This window comes from Gorilla gorilla, chromosome 11 (assembly GCF_029281585.2).
Source record: "Gorilla gorilla gorilla isolate KB3781 chromosome 11, NHGRI_mGorGor1-v2.1_pri, whole genome shotgun sequence".
Taxonomy (NCBI): domain Eukaryota; kingdom Metazoa; phylum Chordata; class Mammalia; order Primates; family Hominidae; genus Gorilla; species Gorilla gorilla.
This window is the reverse complement of record NC_073235.2, coordinates 145,456,243-145,468,540: the sequence shown is the minus strand read 5'-3', so window position 1 is coordinate 145,468,540 and position 12,298 is coordinate 145,456,243. Positions and strand designations below refer to the sequence as shown.

Sequence of the window (12,298 nt, the reverse complement as noted above, 5' to 3'; positions counted from 1 at the left end):
CACTATTTTCATTCCAAATTCCTTCTGTCTCATAATTGATGGAATCTTATGAACTTATTAGTTAAAAAGTGTCTTTCTTGTTTCACAGGAATTCATATTGGGGTGATCACTCAGAAGGTGAATACCGGATGTTGTAAGCTATTGGACTGCCACAAGTGATATCTTTACACACCATTCTGCTGTCATTGTGTATGTACAAAGTGCTGCATACAGACAGAGGAGAAGGACAATTGAGCCCATCTAAAGTTAACAAAAACTTCCTCTTGGGGCTGTTTCTTTCCATCAGACCTTACAGTTCTACGGGATAATAGCTTATCTCATAAGGCCTCAGCTTTCTTTAATAATTTCTAGAAGCAGACATTATTGTGTCATGCACACTCAGTGTTGCAAATTAATAGTCTGGTGATCTGGGTGGCATGGCATTTTCCCCTTCTCTGGTTCATCACCCATGATAGACCAGTAAAGGTGACCACTTAAATTCCTTGCTGTGTAGTGTTCTGTATTCCTCAGGACACAGAGCTTCCTCTCTCCCAGGAGCCATGAATATCCTGATGCTGACCTTCATTATCTGTGGGTTGCTAACTCAGGTGACCAAAGGTAATGGAACCCTATAAAGCAGAGATGATGACTAGGATGAGTTGTTGCCCTTGGGCTCCCCTGGTATCATGATGGGAAGAGAGGGAATCTGCAGGAAAAATCTGGGCCAACAAAGCAGCAGAATGCTCGTATTTTGGCAGCTCCATGCCCCTAGTCTCTGAGAATCTTTCTGTTAGGGGCATCTAGCAAGCTGTCCTCTGAGGCGTTTCTCCAAAGACAAGAATTTCCTTAATGCTCTGAGCCACCCTATCTCTCTCTCTACATAACTATCCAATGTTAGTTCAGCCTCACTTCACTTCCATTTTGATTATTCTGTTGTATCTATTTCATTGCTGTGTCCTATTAGTTCTCCTAGCATCTTGAATTCTTCTTTGCCCGGAGAGTACCTTCAGAGGGAGGCCCTCACTTTCATGTTCTTAGGTACGGTGAACAAGTCCATTGACAGTTTGTAGATTCTGTAGCACTATCATATGGAAGAGACAATATATATGTTTGGGGTAGAAGTGGAAATAAGTGGAGTGAAGACAGGATAGACAGACTAGTGACCAATGGGGACCTTCTAATTTTAGATGAATAGGAACAGTCTGTTTCCACTATTTAATAATGCTACTTTTGAAAATTGTTAACTTTTTATTAAAAAATAATACTTGCAATTGACTTATGTATCAAGCAATCGATAGATTTATAGGGTTTAAGGAAAAGAAAAATGTTTGTCTGTCCAAGAATACCAGTTCTTCAGTCTTCCCCTTCAGAATCAATGTTACCAATTTCTTATATATCCTAGCAAATACAAATGTATTTATATTTGCATGTGTATACCTTTTAGATTTTTAAAAAATGCAATTGCAAATGCACCATGTGAATTGTTCTGCAATGTACTAGCAATATATTAGAGACATCTTATCCATACATAAACCTAGTTCATTATTTTTAATCAATAAGTAAAACTTTGAGGAGGAGCAGATGAATTGCCTCACATTAATTACTCCGCTACTGATGAAAAATAGGTCTTTAATTATCAAAAACAATTCAGCAAGAAAAATTTGTAAACAAATGTATGTCTTTTCATTTATGACTGGACACGTGGACACACACACACACACACACACACACACACACACACACAGTCAAACCACCTACCAGAAAAGCTGAACTATTCTTCTCTCCTATCACCAGTTGCAAGAGTGTCAGCTTCCCACACCCTCATCAGTCCTTTTTGTTTTTTCTACTACATTCAGTTTTCTACTACATTCAGTTTTACAGTCTAATATGTGAAAATGAGGTCCTGATGTTTGAATTCATGACACTTTAGTTATAAATCAGTTTGAACATCCAGTCCATTAGATTTCTAAACTTTCTTAATTATCTTTATATACTAAGAAATTTGGCTTTTGTTAAATTTGGAGGTGTTATATGTTGCCTAGAAAGATGCTATTCATGTCTATTAGGTGGTTATAACTGTGCCTATGATCTGTTATGTCTTGATTCACATGTTGATGTAATGTGAGTTACAGAATTAATATCTACATTCATTTCTGATTATAAACTGCTGTATTTGTTGAAAATTTGGAAATTTTGAAATTGTAAAGAAGTAAAAAAATTGTAAAGAAGTTAAAAGAGACAAAATATTTTTGGTCTATTGTTCTTCCTCAGTTTTCTTATTTGAATAAAAATGTATAGCATACTTATAAATTTTCTATTATACTATTAGTATTTTCCCATTTACTAAATATTTTCAAAAACTGTATTTCCAATGACTGTATAAATTTTATAGAATGGATACTGTTTAAATTACTTAGCCAAATTGTTTTTGCATAAATAAGTGCATTTACATTTTATAGACAAGGATGGCTAGTATAACCTTTCTTATACATAAATCATTCAGCATAAAATTCCTGGAGATGTACTTTTTTCTGTCTGCTTCATGTATTATCAATTTCTGAATACTTGCCAAGTCCTAAAAATGAAATATTATATATAAATATTTAATTTTTATTTATGTCTGTGAGTAATGGGGAAGTCAAACTTCAAATACATGCTTAATGTATATTTAACTTTTCTACAAATTGTCCATGTCTCTCTTTCCCTTTTATTTTGGAGAGGTAGTTTTCATTTCTTTTGATTTAGAGATTTTCATTTTTGTGTTCTCTTATAGGTTTTGTTTTGAAATTTAGCTATTTAGTCTCTCTGGGCTTTATATTATGTGTTTTCAAGTGAGATAGCACCTGATGGCTTGTGAAGCAACTTTTTACCAAGCCAAGCTATCAGTGGACTGCTATCCATAGATATATTTTAAGTTGATGCTAGCTGATTATATATCTGGTATGTTTTAGAAAGAACTCCACACATGGGATAATGTTTTGGCTAGATGGCTCCCCTACTTAGAAACATACAATTGCTAGTCATATTTCTAATTTTAGGATTTTGAGATACTGGTGATGAAGATCGCATGTCCTAACAACATAATAGTTCCAGACTGAAGTTCTTTGAAAAAAATGACTGTTGTCACTCTAGAAAAAAAAAATTATGAATTTTTCCCAATTGCCATCATTCCACTGCTAAAACCAAATTCTTGGAATTATCTTTGATTTTTCTATATCCTACGACACTCATATCTATCAGGAAGTCTATTACATCTGCCTGCAAATTATATCCAGAATGCAATTATTCTTGTCACCTCCATTGCTACCACTCTGATTCTAGTCACCATCATCTCTCACCTGTGTTATTGCCATAGCTTCCTCATGATATCTGTCCTTCTGCTCTTCACTTCTACCATCTTGTGAAGACACATAGTGCATGATCCGCTTACACTGGAAGTCAGATCACGTACTTTTGCTCAAAACTCTGCTAGGGCCCCCTCTATACTCAGAGTGGTAACAAGAGTCCATACGGTGGCTCACCTGGCCCTGCAGGATCTGGCCCTTATGACCTCTCTCACCTCATCTCCTACTATTATAGTCCTTGTTCACTCCACTACAGCCACACAGGCCCCAGTGCTCTTCCCCAAACATATCAGACTTACTCAACCCATAGAGCTTTGTTTGTTTCCTCTGCCTAGAATGTACTTGCCTCAGATACTGGTGTGACTAATTCCTTTACCTCCTTCAAGCTGTTTAATCATCACCTTGTTACACAGGCTTGTGCAACTCCTGTTTATGAATCTTCTATTACCCTTAAATCTATTCTCCCTTCTTTCTGCAAACCATTTGTCACCTTTTCATCTACAAAATAATGTACTTTTTTATTAAGGTAAAATATACATTTAAAAATTACCATCCTTACCATGTTTTTACCATATTTTTATGTATACCTGTTGGCTGTTTGTATGTCTTCTGTTGAGAAATGTCTATTCAAATCTTTTGCCTGTTTTAAAATCAGATTATTTGTTTTTGTTTGCAATGGAGTTTTTTGAGCTCCTTATATTAATATACTTTTGGTTGTTAATTCCTCGTCAGATGGATAGCTTGCAAATATTTTCTCCTACTCTGTGGGCTACATCTTCACTTTGTTGATTATTTCCTTTGCTGTGCACAAGCTTTTTAGTTTGATGTAATCCTAATTGCCTATTTTTGCTTTGGTTGCCCGTGCTTTTGAGGTCTTACCCAAGAAATCTTTGCCAAGACCAACGTCCTGAAGTGTTTCCCTAAGGTTTTCTTCAGGTAGTTCCATAGTTTCAGGTCTTAGATTTAACTCTGTAAACCCTACAGTCTAGCAGGGAGTGCATTTACTTTTTATTATCTGTCTCCCTCTGCTAGAAAGTCAGCTCCATGTGATTTTTGTCTGTTTAGTTCACAGATGTACCTCAAGGGCCCAAAACTTTGATGACTGTGTGACTATAGCCTAATTTAAGAATGGAGGGGATAATTTAAAAGCAGTAGAAAGAAATGTAAGTGAGAAACAATTTTGAAGAATAATTGACAGAACAAGGCAATTCAAAGACAAAGGAGAAGAAGAGAGCCAAGATGACATATTTCAAGTATGGATAATGCTGGAGGAAAAAAATTAAGGTATAAATCTTTGTAGATGTGAGGAACGAAGAAGCAAGGTTAGAGTCTGTCTTGCACAAAAGAAGTGGAAGGTCTAGACTTGAAACTTATAGAAAATTCCACGAAGTACAAAGTAAAATCGAGCCAGTAAAATAACAAAGATAGAATAAATGACTCTAGAAGAGTGAAGGTAGAATAAATAATTGGTGAAGTTGGACTAGAGCCAACATTCCCCAGAGGATAAAATATAAACCAAATTATTGTGAGCCTAATATATACATACATACATACGTCTATATATGTTTTATATATATTATCACATTCAGTTCAAATGAGGTTGTGTAGAAAATTACTTGCTCTTCTGCACATATACCAGCCTTCCTCCTCCATAGAGCCTTATCTCTAGCTGCTTCCTCTGCCTAGAATACACTTATCTAGGTACTCTTTGGGCAATTGTCTTGAGAAAGATGATCATGCCATTTACTGCTTGATAAATGAACATACAATACAGCACACTAGTTTCCCTTTAGATTTATATCCTCACCCCTCAAATGAGTAGTCACACTGCTTGGAAATCCTACTGCATTTCTCTTGTAAATAAACCTTCTTTCTTTTTTCTTTTTTTTTTTTTTTTGAGACAGAGTCTTCCTCTGTCACCAGGCTGGACTGCAGTGGCCCAATCTCGGCTCATTGCAACCGCCAACTCCCTGGTTCAAGTGATTCTCCTGCCTCAGCCTCCCGAGTAGCTGGGATCACAGGCATGTGCCACCACATCCAGCTAATTTTTGTATTTTTAGTAGAGACAGGGTTTCACCAGGTTGGCCAGGATGGTCTCGATCTCCTGACCTTGTGATCCACCCACCTCAGCTTCCCAAAGTGCTGGGATTACAGGTTTGTGCCACCACACCCAGCCATCTTCCCTCTTTTTTAGACAACTATTTTGTCCTGACCTTTGTCTTTTATTTTCCTGCTCCTCTCCTCTACATGGCTCTCCCCCTCAGCTTATCCCATGCCCCATTTATTTAAACAATTCAAATAGGAAGTTTTCACTCATTTCCTCTGTCCCCTTTGCCATAAATGGAGAAACGTGTCTTCTCCATCTAAAGATCAGTCTGCTCTGTGTGAATTTGTGACTGTGCCCTTCTGTCATCTCATCACCCTATTCTATATTAATCTCTCCTTTTCTGCTTTTTTTTTTTTTTTGAGATGGAGTCTTGCTCTTGTTGCCCAGGCTGGAATGCAGTGGCACAATCTTGGCTTACTGCAACCTTCGCCTCCCGGGTTCAAGTGATTCTCCTGCCTCAGCATCCTGAGTAGCTGGGACTACAGGTGCTCACCACCTTGCCCAGCTAATTTTTGTATTTTTTAGTAGAGACAGGGTTTCACCATGGCCAGGCTGGTCTCGAACTCCTGAACTCAGGTGATCTGCCCGCCTCGATCTCCCAAAGTGCTGGGATTACATGTGTGAGCCACTGGGCCCAGACTGCTTGTTTCTTTTCTCATTGCTTGCAAGCACCATTTGGTATTTATCGTTCTTCAAAACAAACCTGAAAGCTTTCCTTTAACCTTACATTGCTCTCTAATAAGTTATTTATTTCTCTGCTTTTCTTTGGAGCTAAACTTCTTAAGAGTCTCATCTACAGGTCCTGCATTCACTTCTCTCTCATTCACATTTTGACCAACTGCAATTTGGTTTCTTTTTTCATACCACTCGGAAGCTGCTCTCCTCAGTATGAAGTTACCTTCATACTACTAAAAGCATGGACATTTTCCTGCCTTCATCTTTTTTTTAACCTCTCAGCAGTATTTGACTACAAAATGACCACTCTGTCCTTTAAGAAACAGTCTCCTCTCCTGCTTAATGTAGTCACATCTGATACAACTTTCCCCATAACCTTTTATGCATTTTCTGTTTTCATGCATATCAGCCCGACTTGCAAATGTCAGTATCTCCAGTCTTTCAACAACTGCTTGTGAAATACCCCCGTACAGGGCAATCCAGAAATGCCAGAAAATTATCAGCTGTCTCTGGATCATCTGTCAACTACGGGGGAAGCTGGATAAATAGTCCAGGTCCTTTGAGCCTCATGTAGAATAACTTTGAGGCTTGGTAATATTTTTTTTTCCTGTGGTAATTCACTTATTTGCAGTTCAAGGCTATTATGGGAAGAAAACATAAATGGATGTTAGTTCTTCAAGGTTTTTACTGTAACTGTGCACCCTTTCATTCTTCAAGGTTTTTCTGTAACACTGCACCTTCAGGACCTGATGCCCAATTAAACATTTTTTTAAGTTTTTTGTTTTTTTTTTAATAAAAACTAAATGCTATTTTTTCTTCTACTTTTAGTTGATGTGTAATAATTATTCATATTTAGAAGATGCAGAGTGATATTTTGATACATGTATACAATGTGTAATGATCAAATCAGGGTAATTAGCATATCTATCACCTCAAACATTTGTCATTTTTTTATATTGGGAACATTCAGAATCGTCTCTTCTAGCTATTTGAAAATATACAGTAAATGACTGTTAACTACTGTCACCCTACAGTGCTATAGAACAGTGGACCCCTTTTGGCACCAGGGACCAGTTTTGTGGAATACAGTTTTTTCGACAAGGTGAAGGTGGTGGTGGGGATGGTTTCAGGATGAAACTGTTCCACCTCAGGTCATCAGGCATTAGAGTCTCACAACGAACACACATCCTAGATCCCTCACATGCACAGTTCACAATAGGGTTCATGCTCCTATGAGACTCTAATGCCTTGGCTGATCTGACAAGAGGTGGAGCTCAGGTGGTGATGCTTGCACACCTGCTTTTTACCTTTTGCTGTGCAGCCTGGTTCCTAACAGGCCATGGACCAGTATCCATTGGCTGCACAGGGGTTGGGGACCCCTGCTATAGGATGCTGGAACTTTTTCCTCCTATCTAGGTGTAATTTTCTATCTGTTAACCAACCTCTCTCTATCCTCCTTTCCCTTCCCAGCCTCTAGTAATCATTATTCTACAGTCTACTTCTATGAACTCAACTTTTTTAGCTCCTGCTTATGAATGAAAACATGTGGTATTTATCTTTTTGTGTCTATTTCACATAACGGAAAGTAACATGTCCCCCAGGCTCATCCATGAGTCTGAGGTTTGTTTGCAGCCTGGCTGCTGGGCTTCCCTGTGGGATTGTCCTCTGAGCAAACAGAACACAGCCATCCTGCTGGCCAGCAGTTGATAGATGATCTCATGATAATAACAGGTTATAACTCACCTTTTCTTGGATTTCTTGCTCTCCTGATTTCTACATTTCTCCACTGATTTTTTTTAAGGAGGAATTGTCTCTCAACTAAACTATTATATTCAAATCTTCGCTGGAGCTCTGCTCTGCTGGGGGTCTGCTTTAAGACTCTAGAGTCTTATTCTCCTGTTTTGATCTGACTTATCTTATTGGTCCTTTTAAGTCGTTTCCTCTTATCTGATCTCTTATCTCTTAATATTGAAACTCACTAGAATTTAATTCTAGTCCTCTTTTTTTCTCATATTATTCCAACCACCATGGTTTACCAATTTCTGTACTTTAAATGCTATCCATAAGCAATCACATTTATTGATTTGCATATGTCAAAACAACCTTGCATTCCAAGGATAAAGGCTACTTGATCGTAGTGGATAAGCTTTTTGATGTGCTGCTGGATTCAGTTTGCTACTATTTTGTTCAGGATTTTTGCACTGATGTTCATCAAGGATACTGGCCTGAATTTTTTTTTTTCTTGTGTCTCTGCTAGGTTTTGGTCTCAGGATGATGCTGGCCTCATAGAATAAGTTAAAGTTGAGTCCTGCCTTCTCAATTTTGGGTGAATAGTTTCAGTAGGAATGATACCAGCTCTTCTTTGTATATCTGGTAGAATTCAGCTGTGAATCCATCTGGTCCTGGGCTTTTCATTTTCATCCTTTCTTTCTAGGTTTCGTATCAGTCCCATTATTCTCTCTATCTCTCCATCCCTCTATTTTTCTACATTTCTCCTTTTCTCCATACAACTTCTTTGATGGCACATAGCACAGTTTTAATATACACTTTTTGTTCTCCTGTTTGTCTCTTTCAATGGCTTTTTGTACTTGACATCATATTAGTCTAGATGTCAGTCAGTGTAAATTTTTGAACGAATGAAAAGTTATGTTGATGCCAGAGTTAAAAATTTGACCTATATTTTATTCTCTACAGGTAGCTTTGAACCCCAAAAATGTTGGAAGAATAATATAGGACATTGCAGAAGACGATGTTTAGATACTGAAAGGTGCATACTTCTTTGTAGGAACAAGCTATCATGCTGCATTTATATAATAACATCACATGAATATACTCAACGACCAGCATTTCCTATGATTCACCTAGAGGATATAACATTTGATTATAGTGATGTGGACTCTTTTACTGGTTCCCCAGTATCTATGTTGAATGATCTGATAACATTTGACACAACTAAATTTGGAGAAACCATGACACCTGAGACCAATACTCCTGAGACTACTGTGCCACCATCTGAGACCACTACTCCCGAGACTACTATGCCACCATCTGAGACCGCTACTTCCGAGACTATGCCACCACCTTCTCAGACAGCTCTTACTCATAATTAATTAACATTTACTTCTGGTATGGAAGAACTAGAAATACTGCTGGAAATAATATGCAAAGAGCTGATTCTACCAATCCAATTTCACCAGGAAAATTCCATCAGGGATTGGATGACCATGGGGATGGACATAATTGCTACTACCAACACAACAGCCAAGAGAGTTGCCTTACAATTAGAAATGTATAGACAGAAATGTATAGAAGATACAAGGATTCTCTTAATTGGACTTAAATTCTTTATCTGTCTTCCTCCGATGTACTGAAATATACGAGCTAATTTTTGTCTTAAGTGAACATTTGTATGTCTATGTATTTTTCCATGCCAAAAACAAAAACGAAGACCATTGTTTGGAGCTGCCTATTATGACTAAGACATGAAGTTTTACTTTAACAGTGCCTGGCCCACTACTATCATATATAGGAGAACATATAAAAGCATATAGAAAGTTCCAGATGAATGTTCCCTTCTCTACCCTCCACCTTTTATTGTAAGTTCTGACCCTAAATACCTTTCTGTGTCATGACGTCAAATTTTGTTTAAGGTTCTAGCTGGTAACTAACAGAGTCAGAAGCTAATTCTTTCATTCAGCACAAGCACTGATCTAACTGGATAGAGATAAAAGTGGGACTTGCCTTGAGAGTACATCATATTAGATTAAAAGCTGCATCTCAAATTCTACTTATCTCTCCAATCTTCTTTCCACTTAGAATTCCAACTTCCAAGTATGGCAGCCTCATAACATGCCTCTTCAGGTCTCTGTGCTGTCCATGAGTGTTAGTTGTGTGCAGTGTTTCTATGCTTTCTATGGCTGTACACATGTGACTGCTGTTTGTATGGCAACAGGTGGGTCAGTAAGTGTCTTCTATGATACTACAGAGAAGCGGTTATTAACTATAAAGTTGATTAGGTTTTTTTTTTTTTTTTCGAGACAGAGTCTAGCTCTGTCGCCCAAGCTGGAGTACAGTGGCATGATCTCGGCTCACTGAAAGCTCTGCCTCCTGGGTTCACGCCATTCTCCTGCCTCAGGCTCCCGAGTAACTGGGACTACAGGCACCCGCTACCACACCTGGCTAATTTTTTGTATTTTTAGTAGAGAGGGGTTTCACCATGTTAGCCAGGATGGTCTCGATCTCCTGACCTAATGATCCATCCGCCTTGGCCTCCCAGAATGCTGGGATTACAGGTGTGAGCTACCGTGCCCGGCTGATTATTATTTTTTTTAAGTTCCAGGATAGAAGTGTAGAACATGTAGGTTTGTTACATAGGTATACATGTGCCATGATGGTTTGCTGCACCTATCAATGCATCATCTAGGTTTTAAGTCCCGCATGCATTAGCTATTTGTCTTAATGCTCTGCCTCCCCTTCCCCACACGCCCTGACTGGCCCCCATGTGTCACGTTCCCCTCCCTGTGTCCATGTGTTCTTATTGTTCAATTCCCACTTATGAGTGAGAACACGTGGTGTTTGGTTTTCTGTTCCTGTGTTAGTTTACTGAAGATGATGGCTTCGAGCTTCATCCATGTCCCTGCAAAGAGCATGATCTCATTCCTTTTTATGGCTGCATAGTATTCCATGGTGTATATGTACCATATTTTCTTTATGCAGTCTATCATTGATGGGCATTTGGGTTGGTTCCATGTCTTTGCTATTGTAAATAGTGCTGCAGTAAACATACGTGTGCATGTGTCTTTATAATAGAATGATTTATATTCCTTTGGATATATACCCAGTAATGGGATTGCTGGGTCAAATGGTATTTCTGGTTCTACATCCTTGAGGAATTGCCACACTGTCTTCCACAATGGTTGAACTAATTTACATTCCCACCAACAGTGTAAAAGTATTCTTATTTCTCCACAGACTTGTCAGCATCTATTGTTTCTTGACTTTTTAATAATTGCCATTCTGACTGGCATGAGATAGTATCTCATTGTGGTTTTGATTTGCATTTCTCTAATGATCAGTGATGTTGAGCTTCCTTTCATATGTTTGTTGGCTGCATAAATGTCTTCTTTTGAGAAGTGTCTGTTCATATCCTTTGCCCACTTTTTGATGTTTTTTTTCTTGTAAATTTAAGTTCTTGTAGATTCTGGATATTAGACCTTTGTTAGCTGGGTAGATTGCAAAGCGTTCCTCCCGTTCTGTAGGCTGCATGTTCACCCTGATGATAGTTTCTTTTGCTGTGCAGAAGCTCTTTCATTTAATTAGATCCCATTTGACAATTTTGGCTTTTGTTGCAATTGCTTTTGGTATTTTCTTCATGAAGTCTTTGACCATGCCTATGTCCTAAATGGTATTGCCTAGGTTTTCTTCTAGGGTTTTTATGGTTTTGGGTATTACATTTAAGTCTTTAATCCATCTTGAGTTAATTTTTGTATAAGGTGTAAAGAAGGGGTCCAGATTCAGTTTTCTCCATATGGCTAGCCAGTTTTCTCAGCACCATTTATTAAATATGGATCAAATTCACACATCACACTATTAACCTTAAATGTAAATGGGCTAAATGCCCCAATTAAAAGACACAGACTGGCAAATTGGATAGAGTCAAGACCCATTGGTGTGCTGTATTCAGGAGACCCATCGCACATGCAAAGACACACATAGGCTCAAAATAAAGGGATGGAGGAAAATTTACCAAGCAGATAGAAAGAACAAAATAGCAGGGGTTGCAATCCCAGTCTCTGACAAAACATACTTTAAACCAACAAAGATCAAAAAAGACAAGGGCATTACATAATGGTAAAGTGATCAATTCAACAACTAGAGCTAACTATCCTAATATATATGCACCCAATACAGGAGCACTCAGATTCATAAAACAAGTTCTTACAGGCCTACAAAGAGACTTAGACTCCCACACAATAATAGTGGGAGACTTTAACACTCAGTGTCAATATTAGACAGATCAATGAGACAGAAAATTAACAAGGATATTGAGGACTTGAACTCAGCTCTGGATCAAGTGGACCTAATAGACATCTACAGAACTCTCCACCCCAAATCAACAGAATATACATTCGTCTCAGTGCCACATGACACTTATTCTAAAATCGACCACATAATTGGAAGTAAAACACTCCTC

The 12,298-nt window shown here is 38.1% G+C and overlaps 1 protein-coding gene across 1 annotated transcript; it reads left to right on the top strand.

Annotated features, from left to right (window-relative positions):
• Positions 1-539: 539 nt before the first annotated feature.
• On the top strand, positions 540-9,215 carry LOC101142515 (beta-defensin 125-like). The gene is made up of 2 exons (XM_055348675.2): positions 540-597; positions 8,800-9,215. Exons 1-2 carry the CDS (start codon positions 540-542, stop codon positions 9,213-9,215), a joined length of 474 nt encoding a protein of 157 aa, XP_055204650.2.
• The last annotated feature ends 3,083 nt before the right edge of the window (positions 9,216-12,298 follow it).